Consider the following 18023-nt stretch of genomic DNA (forward strand, 5'->3'; position numbering starts at 1 on the left):
AGCCCTGGCTGTCCTGGAACTTGGCTCTGTAAACTGAGCTAGCCTCAAACTCAGAGATCTGCCTGCCTCTGCCTCCTGAGTGCTGGGACTAAAGGTGTGTGCCACCGTGCCCCCACCCTTTTTATTATATAAAAACTTTGATGTAGAGCAGATGATAAGGCTCAGCAGGTAATGACATTTGCTGCTAAACCTAATGATCTGAGTTTAATCTCCAAAGCCCACATGGTGTGGGAGGTGAACCAATTCCTGCAAATTGTTCCCTCACCTCCACAAATGTGCTGTAGCATATGTTCCCCTCACAGAGCAAATATTTTAAAAATTATATAGAAACCATGCTTTCTATTCTATAAATGTAGAACTGGGGCTTAGGGAAATTATATTGTGACCCTATGTTTCAGCTCCTATGTGGTACTGCTTTTCACTGAGCTATACTGTCTCCTCTTTGACGCTCATTGGTAATAACTGAAAGCCAGATGAAGAAGTAAACATTAGCTAGAACCACAGTGGCACCGTCAGGACCACCGTGGTCAGTGTAGTTGCTGAAGACTGGGGTCTGTCCTACTCTCTCCCCAGCCTTTGTTGTTCAATACATGATGACTGCTCTTTTTCTTTTATCTCGTATTTTATAAAAGAAGTGAACGGTCTCCTTTATTTATATATATATACATAATATATATAAATAAATATATATTAATATTTATTAATATATACACGTTATATATATTAATATTTATTAATATATATATACGCACACACACGCACATATATATTTTTTGTTTGTTTGTTTTTTGTTTTTTGTTTTTTCGAGACAGGGTTTCTCTGTGTAGCCTTGGCTGTCCTGGAACTCACTCTGTAGACCAGGCTGGCCTTGAACTCAGAAATCCACTTGCCTCTGCCTCCCAAGTGCTAAGATTAAAGCTGTGCGCCACCACCGCCCAGCTCCTTTATATATTTTTAGTATCTTTGAGCAAGTACTGGTTGCTGTCCTGTCCTGGCCCCTGAGGTCTCTCCTACAGTAGTCTCCACCCCAAAAGAGCAGCTAGTACTATTGAGTCAGGGTAGTGGGTGCTCTGTTCTTGAGGTCCTATAGGCCAGGTTGAACACTCTGCATTTGCCATTCTGCCCCACAGGGATGTTCTGTGTAATAAGCTAAGAATGGGCTTCCCAGCCACCACCTTACAGGACATCCAGCGTGGGGTGACGAGTGCCGTGAACATCATGCACAGCAGCCTCCAGCAGGGCAAGTTTGACACCAAAGGCATCGAGAGCACTGATGAAGCCAAACTGTCCTTCCTGGTAGGTGGTTCTCAGGCCAGCAGCTGGGGCATATTTTCTTTTTTTTTTTTAGATTTATTTATTTATTTATATGTAAGTACACTGTATCTGTCTTCAGACACGCCAGAAGAGGGCATCAGATCTCATTATGGATGGTTGTGAGGCACCATGTGGTTACTGGGACTTGAACTCAGGACATTCGGAAGAGCAGTCAGTGCTCTTACCCACCGAGCCATCTCTCCAGTCCTATGTTTGGGGTTTTGTTTGTTTGTTTTGTTTTGTTTTGTTTTGTTGAGACAGGGTTTTTCTGTGTAGCCCTACCTGTCCTGGAACTCACTCTGTAGACCAGGCTGGCCTTGAAGTCAGAAATCTGCCTGCCTCTGCCTCCCAAGTGCTGGGATTAAAGGTGGGCGCCGCCGCCGCCGCCGCCGCCGCCACCACCACCAGGCACAAATTTTCTTAAGGGTTATTTATTGAAAGTTTGAAAGAGGTTTTGTGGCCAAGGCTGATCTTGATCTTGGTACATAATGAAGAACGACCTTTAATTTCAGTCTTCCTGCCTCTGCCTTTGGGGTGCTAGGATTACAAGTGTGTGCCCTGTTTTAGCAGTGTTAGGCAGGGTACACTCTATTAACTGAGCCACATTCCCAGACCCCTGAAAAGTTACACTGTTACTCCTTAGTCATACCGTAAAAAGACTCAGGGTGAAGACTTTTTCTCTAGAACTTAATTGAAAAGAAAAACACCTTTCAGGAAAGTTCCTCTAGGTTCTGAAACTGCTTCTACCAGAAATCTGCTCTGAATAACCAGAGGCAGAATATGTACTTTTTTTTCTTCTTTTTTCTAAAAGCCTAGGTTCCTCACTTCTTAGTGTTCTTATTTATAAGCTGTTAAGGGGCTCCATGATGTATGCATCCACCAAAACCAACTCTAGCATCAGTGCCAGGCTTCTCTATACTGCTTTTATAAGGGAAGGCTAACAATCTAGATCCTTTTCCCTCCCAAGACTGCTTTTCTAGTAACTTCCTCTTTGGAACATGCCTGTAGTCTCAGCACTTGGGAAGCACGTTGCCCAGGCAGTTCTTGAAATTACACCTTCCTTCCTCAGCCTCTGAGCGGCTAGATTACTGGCACAGGCTGCAAGCCTAGTTGGTCTTTTGTTTCAGCCTCTTATCGGAGCCCATCTGCCTTTCTAGTTCTTTTCCACCACGTGACTTCTCACATCCCCAAAGCTGGCCACTGAGTGCCTTTGCTCTCACTCATTGTTCTGGGAACCTTCCATTTAGACAGTTTCATTGTTTTGTTGAGTTTTTTCTGGACAGGATCTCTTTGTTTGGCTAGTTTTTTGTTTTTTTCAAGACGATTTCTCTGTGTAGCCTTGGCCGTCCTGGAACTCACTCTGTATACCAGGCTGGCCTTGAACTCAGAGATCTGCTTGCCTTTGCCTCCCAAGTGCTGGGATTAAAGGCATGCGTCACCACTGCCCAGCTCAATCTTACATTTCCTAAGGATCTCTTAATGTAGCCATGGCTGTCCTGGAACTCTCTCTCTGTAAACCAGGCTGGCCTTAGAGATCCAAAAGTCTTAGAGATCTACCTGCCTCTACTTCCCAAGTGCTTGGATTAAAGGACTGAACCACTATCACTAGGCTGACAATTTCATTGTTAGGTGACCCATATGAGAAAGCCAAAAGAAAGAGGGTGCTAAGTGCTTGGTGACAGATTTTTAGTTTTTCTGGTTCCAAACACTTAAAATGTCATTACTCCCACTACAAATCCTATTTGACATTTTGGTTGTGAGCCTAACCTTTACTGACTGAACCATCTCTCCAGCCCCACAAAGCCTATTTGTATGACACTTTGGTTCATTTAGCTGTCAAAATGAGTTCCCCAACTCTACTGAAATCCCATTTTCTATAAGCAGGGGCTAAACCCAGTGAATCCATGTTTACAGAGATTGTCAGTCCATTTCCTTCTCATAACAACGATTTCTTGGTGCCCTAAAGTGCCTGGGAATCACTTATGTTGTGACTTTTATCCTTCAGCTGTTTTAACAGAATAGTTGTTTTTCTGGACACGTTCCATGTTAACAGGCCTGTGTTTTGGCTTTAGTTCCCTTACCCAACCCCATTTGGCATGGTCTAAGCAGTGCAGTCAGCAGTGTGGTTCTTCAGTATTGACTCTGTGATGTCAACAAGAAAAGTACTCCAAAGATAGCAGGCTTCCCAGTCCAAACCCATGTGGATCTGGGACTCTGCTTTTACCCTAAAATCCCTAAGTTCCTCAGTTGCAGCTCCTTCCTGCCCTGTGCCAACCAGTTTGAGGCAGTGAGATTCTCCCAAATACATTAATCCTACGACCCATAGCCTCTATACCAATATCCCAGGCCATAGCTGTGCTTATGTGGCATTCGTCTGCTCTAAAACATACTGCCAGAAATTGGACATGATGGCACACATCTGTAACTTCAAGAGGTAGAAGCAGAATCCAGAGTTCAAGGCCAACTTCAGCCACATTGCAAATTTGAGGCCAATATAGGCTATATGAGACCCTCTTAAAATTGCCATGATGGTGCTGGAGAAGTGACTTATCAATTAAGGTATCTTGTTTTTAAATTTTTTTAAAGATTTGTTTATTTTATGTATATATGTAAGGTACCATGTGGATACCATGAACTAAACCTGGGTCCACTACAAGAATAACAAATACTCTTTTAACTGCTGGGCCATCTCTCCTGGCCCCACATGTATGAGTGTTTTGCCTGTATGTATACATATACACATGGGCATGCCTGGTTTCTACAAAAGTCAAAAGAAGATGTCAGATCCGCCAGGCAGTGGTGGTGCACACCTTTAATCCCAGCACTTGGGAGGCAGAGGCAGGCAGATTTCTGGGTTCGAGGCCAGCCTGGTCTACAGAGTGAGTTCCAGGACAGCCAGGGCTACACAGAGAAACCCTGTCTCAAAAAACAAAACAAAAAAAAAAGTCAGATCCCCTATGACTGGAGTTATGGGGTAGTTATAAGGAACCATGTAAGTTCTAAGAACTAAACATGGGTCCTCTGCAAGAATAACGAATACTCTTTTAACTGCTGGGCCATCTCTTCTGGTCCCACACTTGCTGTTCTTGTAGAAGAAGGTTCTCTTCCAAGCACAACATGGATGGTGACTAACAACCATCTATACCTCCAGTGTTTCTGATGCCTGCACTCTTCTGCCTCTATATCAGACATATACATGTCTATACGAACAATTAAAAGAAAAAATCCTGCCAGGCGTGGTGGCATAGGCTATACTTGGGAGGTAGAGGCAGTGAGAACCCTTAGCTATAAAGGGAGTTTGAGGCCAACTAGGACTGTGTGAGACTGCCTTAAGGAGGGGAAGGGAGGCCTAGGATAGACCTTATGACAGAGTACTTACTCAGCATGGCCTGCATTTGATCCTTAGCACCACAGGTGGGAAGAAAATGCATAGGACAGTGATCTAAGGAGAGGCTGATAAAGTGTCAAGGTGTTCCCATCAGTCACAACTAGTGGAACATGGACATTCCAGCTTTGTAAATTCATTTCAACCATCATCTATGCCACAGAGCCTTCCTCCAGATGGTCATAGTTGTCCCTTATCACTTTTGTCCCCAGTTTTAAAAGATGATTTCATATAGTCAGGTCAGCCTCAATTCACTATACAACCAAGGATGACTTTGAATTTCTAATTTTCATGCCTTTGCCTCCTGAATACTAGAATTATGTGAACCCTACCCACTGGTTTATGCAGTGCTGGCAATCAAACCCAGGGTTATAGGTATGCTCTGTAAGCATATATGTAATATATGTAACAAATATGCATGCTTACCAACCGAGTCACATCCCTTTACTGCTTTTTCCTCAGGAGTTGTGTGTGTGGGGGGGGGTGTTTGTGTGAGGTTAAGTAAATGCACATGGGAAAGGAGTGTGTGTGCCATTCATTGAGAGTGCTCAGAACCCTTGAGCTGGAGCTGTAGGCACTGTAGGTGCTGGCATGCAGACTCCAGTCCTCTTGATCATGCAGTGCGCCGAGTCTCTCCAATCCCCATATTGCTTTTGTGACCATTCTCAGAGACATGTGAGTCATGAAAGAAGGAGCCCTTAGTCCACACTTGGGACTCATGGATTCTAATTCCTACTCTAGTGTTGTGAGCTTTCCACTGTGAGTTTGTTTTTATCCCTGTTTTAGTTTTTATCTTAGTGTTTATTGCTACCTGACTTTATATCCTAAGTATCAAGGGTAGGAGGTTGGGCCAGGGCTGGCTGCTAGGAATTCAGTCCAGGGTTTTGCTCTTGCTAAGCACACATGCCATCACTGAAATATAGTGCCTGCTATAAGGGGGTATATGTTACCTGTTTTGCTGCAGTGTTTTGTTTGTTTTGTTTTTTTGTTTTCTCACTATCTAGAACAGTGCCTGGCTCATCACAAGTGTTCAGTATATGTTTGCAATCCTTACCAAGGCCTGCCACCTTAGAGACCTGGGCTTACCACATACCTGTTTGCCTGAAATATTCTTGGTCTATAAGTAATATGGAGCCTGGGGTGTGATACTTCTGTAGTCAGTATGGTTTTTCTGCTTTGGTATTGGGAATAGGAGAAAGCATGAGCCTGGCTCACCATTCTGAGCCAAGATCTGAGCATCCTGCCTAATAACAGTGGTGCAGGATTTCCTCAGGCTGCAAACTCATGCTTGCACTTCTCTGAGCCTCATGAAACTGTCAGACATTTGGATGGTGTTTGAGTGGGCAGCAAGCCCAGTGAGCAAGAAGTAACATTCTTTTTCCATCATCTTCCAGGTGACTCTGAATAATGTGGAAGTCTGCAGTGAAAACATCTCAACTCTGAAGAAGACTCTGGAGGTACAAGGGAAATTGTCTATCAGTGGTTTGGTTTTTTTTATGTCTGAGTACTCTATCTCATGTACACCACCATGCCAGATGAAGGTGACAGATCCCTGTATAGATAGTTGTGAGCCATCATGTGGTTGCTGGGAATTGAACTTAGGACCTCTGGGAGAGCAGGCTCCCAGAGGACTCTTAGTCTCAGACTCTCTTAGAACTCTTATCCACTGAGTCATTTCTCCAGGTTTAGTAGATTAGAGCCACTCTTGTTAGGAAAAGGGCAACAAACAACTGTCTTGAAGTGAGCATTGTCTGACACAGAGCCATACTTGTAGAAGCTCAGTTGTGGTTGGCAGCATGGCAAGAGGTCTGTAGACTTGCTAGAAAAGTTCTAGCCTAAGAGAAGGAAGATCTTTCAGTACATTCAGCCATCACCATGGCTGAGTCCTTTCATTCTGAGTTCTCATTCAGAGAACTGAATTAATTCAGTTCTTTGTCCATACAGTGAGATACAAACCACCTTCCTGCTCTGCTGATGATTTGCAGGGTGCTCTCATGAAATACAGTTGAGTATGCTTTATAAAAATACTTTTCTTTAAAAAAGGCATTAAGGGCTAAGAGAGGTGTCTCAGCAGTTAAGAGTGCTTCCTACTCTTCCAGAGGACCCAAGTTTGATTCCAGCACCCATGTATCAATCATTCAATTCCCTGTAACTCCAGTTTCTGAGCATCCAACACTCTCTTCTGGATTTTGTGGGCGCGCGCGCACGCACACACATACACACACACACACACACCCAGCTTACAGTCACCTACAAACATATACATAATTTTTTAAATTATGACAAAGCCTTCTATAAATATTAAATATGGTTTACCAAATGATGCATAAAGCCAGTTGATGTCTTTTTTAAAGATTTGTTTTTATTATGTGTGCATAAGGTATGTGTGCATAAGTGCAGGTGCTCTCACGGGCCAGAGGCACGAGATCCCCTGGAGCTGAATTTACAGATGGTTGTGAGCTACCCATAAGGGTGTTGGGAACTGAAATCAGGTCCTCTGAGAGAGCAATAAGTGCTCTTAGCCACTGAGCCATCTCTGTAGTCCCTGCCGGCCTTTTGTTTTGTTTTGTTTTGTTTTTGTTTTTTGTCTTTTCGAGACAGGGTTTCTGTGTGTATCCCTGGCTGTCCTGGAACTCACTCTGTAGGCCAGGCTGACCTCAAACTCAGAAATCCGCCTGCCTCTGCCTCCCAAGTGCTGGGATTAAAGACATGCGCCACCACCGCCTGGCTGCTGCTGTCATTTTTAAAGAGGGCTGCAGAGCGTAGTAGAAATTTCTTGGGCCTTAAAGTCATTTATTAGTATGTTCAAATCTCCTCTAGACCTCTAATCAGTTAAGTGGCTGTATGCAAGTTCTGTTTTAAGTTTCCTTAGCATCAGTTGTAAAACAGAGATAATGAACTCTACCCATAACATTGTTATGCAATGAATATTCACTTGATACAAGAGATGTACGTGCTATCAGTAAATAACAGGACAAGATAGCATAAAGCAAACATTATTAAGTATCAAAGTGAGGTCCTGGTTATGTCCCACTCCCAGACTCAGAAAGGAGGAAAGCTAAGGTCCTGCCCCTAGGTGGACACTTAACAAGAGGATACTTTAAAGCAGAGGCAAAGGGCTGCCTGTATAAACTGGTGTGACCTTGGAGCTAGGCAGATAGCCTCATAGCTAATGGGGTTCCTGAAGGAGGCTCTGAGAAAACAGCAAGACGTGGACCAAGTAGAAATGTATACCCAAACAGCAGTGTTTCTTGTACAATAAATGTTTAAGTGGGGCTAAGAGGTGTGCTGCCGTGCCTGGCTGTTGTATTTGGGGTTGAATCCAGGGCCTTGCATGTGCTAGACCACTGTATCTCTAAACCCCTGACTTCTAACACTTTAGATTGTATTCCTTCCTTTATCCTCAACACCAGCCTAGGTTTGAAAAAAAAAACTCATGAAATGATCAAAAATCATAAACTAGCCATCAGAATTAGCCATATGAGGGGAAAGACTTAGAAAACAGATAAAAACAGAGTGATTCCCATAAGTGAGATTTGTATTCCACGGATGCTCTTTCTCAGCCCCATCACCAGCACTTTGCAGTAAGCAGGTCCAGTGGACTGAAGGTCCATTTCTAGATGGCATGATGGCTAAAAAGCTGAGTGCGGGAACGGCTGTGGGGATGGGTCTTCTCCCAGTGCCTCTGCACTCACATTGATGCTGTTGTAAAAAACACAGCTTCAGCTTTGTAAGGAATACCACAGAAATGATGTAGGCAGCTGTTGACAACTGAAACACACGAGCATCAAGCGGGTCATCCTGCAGGAATTGGGCTGGTGTACAATGACAGGAACAAAAACCCACCCTGACTGGGTCAGACACCTCAGTCAGAATCTAGCTATATATTCTGTGATAGTGTTAGCAAGTTATTAACTTCTCTGAGCTTCAGTTTCCTCACTTGTGCCTCAAGGATAATGATAATACTATTTCATAGGACAAGCATTTTTGTTTTGTTTTTAAGTTCAAAGTTATTTATAATGTTTCTAAATATGTAACTTGTGGGTGTTTGTGTGCGCATGTGTGTTTTAAAGGAGTGCAAGAACTTTATTTACTTAGTATTTTACAGGGATAGGGTTTCTCTGTGTAGCTCTGGTTATCTAACCTATCTCTTCATCTTAAGTGCTTTTGCCTCTTGAGTGCTGGGGTTAAAGGTGTACTGCACTGTAACCTGGCAGTGGTGGGGCTTGGAAGGCACTCGGGAGGCAGGGGCAGGAGAATGTCTATGAGTTCCAGAATATAATAGTCAAGGATACACAGAGAAAATCTATCTGGGGGCGGGGGGAGCAGTGCAGGTGAGTGCTGTAGCTGATCTTTGCTACTTTGTGTGTTCTTTCTCCCACCCTTTATCTCCTCACTCCCCTTTTCATCTTCTATCTCAAGATAGGAGAGAGAGATCTGTGAATCTAATTTATTTCTTGTTTCTTCTTTGAGCACAATCACTAACAAACCACACCAACCCTCCTTCCCTGATCAACCTCCATCCCCCACCTATTGGGGCTCTAGTATTTATACACCCTCTAAAAAAATTCCTAGAATTTCAAATGTCACACGATCGCAGAAACTCTAACTATCTACAGCTGGCAAATCACACTTCTGCTAGAGCAGGAGGCAAACCATACTGGCTGCTGCAGACAGTCCAAAGCAGCCAAATATCCTCACCGCTGGGATTAAAATGAAAATACTTTGTTATATTTCTGTGTTTTTAAAGAAACCAAAATTCCAAAATTGTCGCCACATTATGTATCTGTGCTCATAGAAGGGGGAACTGACACTTTGCAACTGAATTGTTTGCCTGGAGTCACTTAATTTAAGAAATATATGACTGAACCAGGACTTGAACCTAGAAACCTAGAAATGTTAGCCTTAAATGTTTTTGAAAAAAAAAAAAAGCCATTTCTGTTTTTTGTTTGTTTGTTTTGTTTTGGGGTTTTTTTTGTTTTTTCAAGTCAAGGTTTCTTTGTGTAGCCCTGGCTGTCCTGGAACTCACTCTGTAGACCAGGCTGGCCTCAAACTCAGAAATCCGCCTGCCTCTGCCTCCCAAGTGCTGGGATTAAAGGCATGTGCCACCACTCCCCAGGGCCATTTCTGTTTTTTATTCTCTTCCTCAGACACTGGTGCCCCCAAATTAGAAAGGAGGTAAGAGCAAAGTAGAGAATCCCCAATATACAAATCTCAGAAGAGTCTAGCAAAGGCCAAATGGCTACTTGCATGTAGATCCTCTCTGCCCCCGCTCACATGATGACATGGACAGACAGTTTCTAAAGCTGTATTTTCCCCCTAGAGTGACTGCACCAAGCTTTTCAGTCAGGGCATTGGAGGGGAACAGGCCCAGGCCAAGTTTGACAGCTGCCTTTCTGACTTAGCTGCTGTGTCCAACAAATTCCGAGACCTCTTGCAGGTAAGCCTAAGTTCCAGCTGCTACACTGGCGCTCTGAGAAGACTGTTAGCTGACTTAACTATGGATTCACTGTGTGCAGGACACAAGGAGAGAGCAAGGGCAAAGCAGCCAGCACTGAAGGCATGCACAGCCCTAGGAACTAAAGGGCCCACTGTTATTTTTTTAGCATGTATCACATGAACAAGCTAGCATCTGTTCCTTTAGAATCTCTGTTTGGCCCTAAGATGACAAGAGCCTCAGAAAGATGTCCAGAGGAATTGGACCACATGGTTCAGTGGTACTTCCTGTAGGCACAGGCACTGCCCTGCAGGAGGCATCATGAAATCACCTTTTGAGATTTACTAAGACAATCTCAGTACCTTATCTTTGGATCTATACCTGAATCTGCACCGATCTGGAAAGGGGCACATTCCTGGCTCTTATATGATGACCTCCACTATAATTCTTGAAGTTCCTGCTGGGACCCTCAGCTGCAAGAGTAAAAAGAGGGGTGGAAGATAAGGTAGGAGGTGGAGCATGCATCTGACGTGTCTCTGTCTGTCCTGCTGTAGGAAGGGTTGGCGGAGCTCAACAGTTCAGCAGTCAAGCCGCAGGTGCAGCCTTGGATCAATACTTTTCTCTCAGTCTCGCACAGCATCGAGGAGGTCAGCCAGACCATGGCAGTCATCAAAGGCAGTGAATCATCTGAGCAGACTAGACCTTTAGTGCTGCCAGTCCACCTCCACTCCATCCTGGACTACATCAAGTCCACCTCCACCCACCCAAGACTACATCCAGCCCACCTCCACCCACCCAAGACTACATCCAACCCACCTCCACCCACCCAAGACTACATCCAACCCACCTCCACCCACCCAAGACTACATCCAGTCCACCTCCACCCACCCAAGACTACATCCAGCCCACCTCCACCCTATCCAAGATTAGACTCCTCTCAGGAAGCAGCTTGTGGCTGTAAGAATGGCTCAAAGAGACATGTGAAGGGACCTTGCCTTCTCGTCACTCTTCTAATACTGAGGCACATTTTGCCCCACCTGTCATAGACCTAGGAGTGTTTTGTTTGATTTTTTGAGATAGAATCTCTATGTAGCCCTGGCTAGCCTTGAACTCAGAGTTCTGCCAGCCTCTGTCTCCCAAGTGCCCTGCCACCACACCCAACCATATAAGAATGTTATCCTCCTAGCCTAGCCTTGCCCCAGTATATGAGTCACTGCTGCATCTCAGAACTGTTAGTTTGATGTAAGATCCAACACAGTCGAGCCTGGGACGAAAGCTGCTTTTCTGGGTTTGATTAGGGGTTTTGTTTGTTTGGGTTTTGGTTTTTGAATGGGGTGTTTTGCTTTTTTGGAGACATGGTTTCTCTGTGTAGCTCTGGGTGTCCTGGAATTTACTCTGTAGACCATGTTGGCCTCAAACTCACAGAGATCCACTTGCCTTTCATTTCTGCGTGCTGGGATAAAAGGTGTGTACCACCACTGCCTGGCTGAAAGGGAAATAATTTTATTTATTTTTGTTTTTGTAGGCAAGAGTCTCATCTCCCTGTGTAACCAAGGCTGACATCAAACTTAGGGCAGTCTTGCCTCAGCCTCTGACGTTACACCATGCCCTCGCAGGCTGATTTTACTTAAATGGGCAGAGGGATGAGGGTAAGTAGTACTTCTTAGAAAGAGGCTCTTCACAACCCCACTTACTTCTCACAATAGGAAGAATTCAACGACTATGAGGCCAATGACCCCTGGGTACAGCAGTTCATCCTCAACCTGGAACAGCAGATGGCAGAATTCAAGGTGAGGGTTTGTGGAATTACCCATAATGCCCTCACCAGCATTCCGTGAGGGCATTGCCATTCTTGCTATAGATCCAAAGGCTGTACTGAGTGGCAGCTCACGGAGACACTGCCTTTTCACGTAACTGTCTCACTGGAAGACTTTTAGTATTAAAGGCAGAGGAGCTTGACAGGATGCCTACTGATACAAGCTTTTGTGCAGGCCAGCCTGTCCCCAGTCATCTATGACAGCCTAACTGGCCTCATGACCAGCCTTGTTGCTATTGAACTGGAAAAAGTGGTTCTGAAATCCACCTTCAACAGGGTAAGTTCAAAGGAACATGGGCCTACTGCTTTCTCCTAGTAAGTCATGCCATCCCAGAATTCATATCCCCTATGCCACCAGCACACCCTGCTTATCTAGGCCCTGCTTTGGCTGGCTTGCTCTTTCTTTCGTTGTTATTGTTGTTGTTAACATTTATTTATGTTGAATGTCCACGTGCCAGTGTACATGTGGACAACTTGTAGCTCTTTTGATTCTCCGTGTGGGTTCTGGGAATCAAACTCAGATCATCAGGGTTGGTGGCAAGTACCTCTTCCTCAGCCTTTGCCTCTCAGTTCTGAGTGCCACTGAATTGTAGTTCCGCTTTCTGCTTCATCATGTGGTTCATGTTCATTCTCCTGTAGCTAGGCGGTCTGCAGTTTGACAAGGAACTCAGGTCGCTCATTGCTTACCTTACCACTGTGACAACCTGGACCATCCGAGACAAGTTCGCTCGGCTCTCCCAGATGGCTACAATCCTTAATCTAGAGCGGGTATGTGACTCCCTCAGCCACCCTAGAAAAGTGACTGGAAAGAGTCCATAGCCAAGTTTAGAACCCCCGTGCTCCCTCGCTAGCAGCACAGTTCTACAAGGCACCCCCACTTTCCTACATGTCCCTGCCTTATTTTAGTAAAGCCCAGGAGCTTCCCTCAGAATAGACTTACCTCTGCTGACTAGTTTATTCTTCCCCACAGGTGACCGAGATACTAGATTACTGGGGTGCCAACTCTGGTCCTTTGACATGGCGTCTCACCCCTGCTGAGGTTCGACAGGTGCTGGCTCTGCGCATAGACTTCCGAAATGAGGATATCAAGAGGCTGCGCCTGTAGCTGCCATGTGGTGCCATGTGGCCCACCAGACTTCAGGATCTGATTTCTAAGCAGCTACAGCCAAAGAGCTATGCAAAGCTGTCTGGCTTGGGTAAGCCAAAGGTCCAGACTACACTGTATGGAAACCAGGAAGCAAGGAGTGTACTCACTGTGAAGTTCTTCCCAGGAGCAGTTAAGGCTGGAGGCAAAAGGAGGGCTACTTTAGGACAGCCTTTCCCAACAGAGGTGGGGACTAAGAGGGCAGCATAGGCCTGGCCATCTGTCCCTGTCCCATGAGCAGCCACTCTCTCACCCACATACTACAGCACACATGCCCTTGACGGCATAGAGCTCGGAGACACTTGGGGACCTAATGGCAAGGCTGTGGTGTTCACAAATAAATTTCAGAATAAAGACACTATCTGGAGACATGCCATTGTGTTGGGTCCAGGAAGGGCTGGCTGCTTGGGCAAGACTATTCCACTAGTCAAGTCCTCCCCAATCCCGTTACATAACCATGGGAACCCTCATCCAGTCCTGGACTGACAGTCCCAACACTCTCTTGAGCTATCAGTGCCAGGAGCTGGACCAATCCAGGTGTTGCAGCTTCCCACAGTGCCAGAAGTAGAACTTTCTCCCAGGAAAAAACAGTTTTCTGAAGACAAACTTGAAAATTAGAATTTATTCCAAGGCTGCCGGTGTTGAGAACCCACTGCCAATAGGTTCCTTTGACACTGTAGTGTTGTGGGAAAGGCCTGCTGTAGACTGTGGTGGGAAGGGGTTCACTGCCACAGACCTGAGAACACACCTCCATTCTTCTCTGCCCCTGACTGTAGAAGGCTGAGGATCAAAGTTGGTAGGGGAATGCCTCAAAGTATATCTTCAGAGTTGGTCTGATTGTCATCCCTTCCAGGGCCCTAGGAGGCCTATACTGGGTCATGGAATTTGTAGAGTCCACATGAGTCACTGTGACTAAGACCTCCCTTAATCCAGATGAAATAGAGGCCAAGTCTTAGCCACTGCCTACCATGAAGTACAGTGCTGTTTGCAAACACTGCCTCTTCTGTCCAAGTCTTGCTTTCTTCCTTATCAGCAGACTTGAAGAGGTAGGTGAGGAATAGCAAAGTGAGCTCCACTTGAGGGGAAGTGCAGCTGTAGCTCTAGGTGTTGCCCGCTTCAGAGGGCCCAGCCCCACAAAGATGGGTGTCATGTCCTAGCTGCAGGCTCAGGCCCTGAGTGTCCACTTCCACCAGATGGACACTGTAGTTGCCAAGGCCCTAGATAAGACAGAAGGTATTGAGAGAGCTTTAGACAACTCCCAGGCCTTTTGGAGGACAACGAGTTGGTAGGCCACAGCTGGGTATTCCACTCCAACCAACTTCCAACCCTTAGAGCAGCACATACCTCAGCCTTGGCCAGGACAGCTTCCAGAGCCTCTTTCTGCCGGGGTTCCTTGGTCAATAGATAGAGAAAGCCCCCACCGCCTGCCCCTGCCAGGCTTTGGCCATATGCATAAGGGGCCAGGACATCCATCATTCGCTGCACAGCCAGAGGCTCACAGCCTGGGGCCATAAGCTTCTTCTGCTCCCAGTATGAGGTCAGGTACTGTCCCAGCAGAGGCAAGTTTCCTGGGGTTGGGAGAAGGGATGATTTGCCTGGGCCACGATACTCAGGTGGTAACTTGTACAGAGGGAAGAAAGTGTCAAAAGGCATGTCTTCACCAACTGCACAAGGTTGAGGGCTAATATGCACAAAGCAATTAGCATGGTGCCCAGTCAGTGGCCTATAGCCTCATCCTTGAGGCTTGGGCAGCTCCTGCTTCCCTGCAACTCAGTCAGGGCAGAGACTCCTCCTCCTGTTTCCTGGTAAATAGGATCAGAGGGCTATTCCCATAAGACAAGTTCTGTACTGAGGTAGGGCTCCCACAAGGAGAAAACAAGATTCCCCAAGGGCCTAATGGGTGGAGTTGTGTCAGCCAGAGACAAGAGCTTCCTCTGAATGGATAGACAGCTCACCTTGGCGGAAAGCTTCAGCACACTTCTCAGTCTGCCGCACCAGTCTGCGGGCATTCTGTACCACAACAGGCAACCGAGCATACCAGTTCCTCAGCACATCCTGCAGGTGGGGCATGTGCAATGAGAAGCGGCTCCAGCCAAGCCCAGCCAGGAAACTGCCTGCTTATTTAGGGGCTGAGCTCACCTGCAGCAGATTCCGTGCCAACCGGGTCTTGCCAGTATAAACCAGGAGCAGATGGTCATTGATCTTCTGGATAAAGCCCTCAGGCACAGTGATTTCCTCCACCTCCACCTTTAGGGGCAACTGGGCCCGGGAGCGCCCCACTTTGATGCCAGGCATTAGGCCACTCACTTGGTCCTGCCAGCCACCTCCTATGAACCCAAAGACCTGTCACTATTGGAACCTAAGTGGCCCAACCTCACCCCTTGTTTCATGGCCCTGAATCCCTAACTGGAACGAGAATGGGAATACAGCTTGTCCCAACTCTAGCTGAGACTAGTAAGCCATGACAACAGGGAAAATTTGGTTGCAGATCTAACATGTAATTAGACTTGGAACAAGACACATCAGAAGATAAACTTCCACATAATCTGCCAGTTCCCTGACAATCTGTCTTCTAAAAGTCCTTGAAATAAGTTCATAGAAGCAAAAAGATGGCTCAGCAATTAAAAGTACTTACTGCTCTTGCAGAAGACCAGCATTTGGTTTCCAGCACCTACATCTGGCAGCTCCCAGCCACCCGTAACTCCAGCATATGGGGATTAAATACCTTCTGGCCTCCATAGGCACTCACATGTAAACATACCCTTACAGAGATACATATATATATAAAAGCAAGGTGGTGCACGCCTTTAATCCCAGCACTTGGGAGGCAGAGGCAGGCGGATTTCTGAGTTCAAGGCCAGCCTGGTCTACAGAGTGAGTTCCAGGACAGCCAGGGCTATACAGAGAAACCCGTCTCAAAAAACCAAAAAATAAAAATAAAATAAATAAATAAAAGTAAGATGCCTTTTTAAGAAAGGAGAGCTGAAGAGTGCACTGGCTGCTTTTCCAGAGGACCCAGGTTCAATTCCCAGTGCTCATATGATGTTAATAACTCAAGTCCTGGGGGGAATCCAACACCCTCTTCTGCCCTCTGCATGTAGTGCACAAAAACACCCATATATATAATATAAAAACCTAAAAATAAAAAAGCCAGGTGGTGGTGGCAGACACCTTTGGTCCCAGCACTTGGGAGGCAGAGACATAAAGATCTCTGTGACCTCAAGACCAGCCTGTTCTACAGAGCAAGTTCCAGGATAGCCAGGGCTACATAGTAAGATTTTTTTTTTAAATGTTCAGTGTTTATTTTTTTAAAGATTTATTTTATTTATATGAGTACACTGTAGCTGTCTTCAGACACACCAGAAGAGGGCATCAGATTCCATAACAAATGGTTGTGAGCCACCATATGGTTGCTGGGAATTGAACTCAGGACCTCTGCAAAAGCAGTCAATGCTCTTAGCTGCTAAGCCATCTTTCCAGCCCCCATAGTAAGACTCTTATCTTGGAAAAAAAAAAAAAACCATGGTGTGTATGTGTAGGTATGCGCACATGAATGCAGTATCCAGAGAGGGTCAGACCCCTTGAAGCTGGATTTACAGGTGGCTGTGAACTAGGAACTCTCTAGCCCCTCCACCACCTGGAACTCACCAATTAGCTACACTGGTGGTCACTTGGCCCTGGGAACTCATTGTGCCACCTCCTAGTACAGGGTTTATAAGCACATGATTTCACACCTAGACTTCTGTACTGGAGCTGGGGATTTAAGGTCAGGTCCTCATGTTTGCACAGCAAGCACTTTACTCACCAAGCCCTCTCTCTAACCTTCAATCCCTCAGTACTTAAGAATCTAAAGTACAGAACGAGGATGGAGAGAGCAGAAAATACCAAGAACTTGACTATACCCTTCTTCAGAGCACTCCAATGGCTACTGATGGAGTGTGTATGTCCCTTATATCCCATGACTTTTGAGACTAAAGACATGATTTTGCTCATTTTATTCCTAGGCCCCAATAGAGTGAATTATCATTAAATGTCAGTTGACCGAATGAACTCGAATGGCATGCCTCAAAAAGACACTGAAAGCTCTGATATCTTACTTTTGCTTATGTGCTCTCTTCAGCAGCACATATATTAGCTTTTGCTTATGTACTGCCTATTGTGGGATCTGGGTCGGTACAAAGGTAGGGCTTCAGAGGAACTGGAGGAGACTCTGTGGTCAGGTACCCATACACCAGGGGGACTGGAGAAGACCCAGTGATCAGATGAGACCCCCAGGTGAACAGAACAGTCTTAAGATCTAGAACCAGACAAATGTATGGCTGCTTTACATTATACTCAGCTTCCAAGCACCATAATGGCCAGAAGGAGGTCTGGTGCCCAGACCTCATTGTTCCACCATACAGACAGCAAAGGGGCAAAAAGCTTTATAGCCCAGAAAGTGAAAAGTTGCCAGAAAGACAAGTCCATCCTCCACCCCAAACCCAGATGTGCCCCAGTTTCTGAAGGACAGGCTGGAGTGGGTAGTCATGAAGACTACCATCTGGACCACAGGTACCCAATAACAAAAGGTGCAATTGGGGCTGGAGAGATGGCTCAGCAGTTAAGAGCATTTACTTTCAGAGTACCTGGTTCAATTCCCATCATCCATAGGGTGGCTCATTTCCACCTGTTAACACCAGCTCCAGAGAATCCAGAACCCTCCTCTGCCCTCCATGAGCCCCAGACATGGTGCAGTTACATACATCCAGGCAAACACTAACACACAAATCAAAAGGAGCAATAGCTTCCAGCCCTCAAGCCCAGTCCTCAAGTAGGTAAAATATTTCAAGTTGAAAAGCATCAGAAATCAAAGTGGTAAGGAGCCAGGCAGTGGTGGCGCACGTCTTTAATCCCAGCACTTGGGAGGCAGAGGCAGGCGGATTTCTGA

General features: G+C 45.8%; 2 protein-coding genes across 5 annotated transcripts in view; one reads left to right on the plus strand and one right to left on the minus strand.

The window, feature by feature from the left end:
* The window catches only part of Cog4 (component of oligomeric golgi complex 4), a 38625-nt gene extending 25160 nt beyond the window's left edge, over positions 1 to 13465 (plus strand). Inside the window, exons 12-19 of the mRNA XM_031341443.1 lie at positions 1131 to 1296; positions 6094 to 6156; positions 10023 to 10139; positions 10691 to 10783; positions 11843 to 11926; positions 12128 to 12229; positions 12592 to 12720; positions 12923 to 13465. Coding sequence (XP_031197303.1) covers positions 1131 to 1296; positions 6094 to 6156; positions 10023 to 10139; positions 10691 to 10783; positions 11843 to 11926; positions 12128 to 12229; positions 12592 to 12720; positions 12923 to 13057 — 889 coding nt within the window. The 3' untranslated portion in view covers positions 13058 to 13465. The remainder of the gene's footprint in view (positions 1 to 1130; positions 1297 to 6093; positions 6157 to 10022; positions 10140 to 10690; positions 10784 to 11842; positions 11927 to 12127; positions 12230 to 12591; positions 12721 to 12922) is intronic.
* A 238-nt stretch (positions 13466 to 13703) lies between these two features.
* Positions 13704 to 18023, minus strand: part of Fcsk (fucose kinase) — a 21178-nt gene continuing 16858 nt past the window's right edge. For 2 of the 4 annotated variants that reach the window (XM_031341442.1, XM_031341440.1), the window contains exons 21-24: positions 15236 to 15423; positions 15052 to 15151; positions 14441 to 14664; positions 13704 to 14313 (exon numbers count right to left, since the gene is read on the minus strand). In XM_031341442.1, coding sequence (XP_031197302.1) covers positions 14197 to 14313; positions 14441 to 14664; positions 15052 to 15151; positions 15236 to 15423 — 629 coding nt within the window. In that variant the 3' untranslated portion in view covers positions 13704 to 14196. The remainder of the gene's footprint in view (positions 14314 to 14440; positions 14665 to 15051; positions 15152 to 15235; positions 15424 to 18023) is intronic. The other 2 variants (XM_031341441.1, XM_031341439.1) reach the window with 1 other exon arrangement.

The sequence above is a fragment of the Mastomys coucha genome, unplaced genomic scaffold (genome assembly GCF_008632895.1).
Source record: "Mastomys coucha isolate ucsf_1 unplaced genomic scaffold, UCSF_Mcou_1 pScaffold22, whole genome shotgun sequence".
NCBI lineage: Eukaryota > Metazoa > Chordata > Mammalia > Rodentia > Muridae > Mastomys > Mastomys coucha.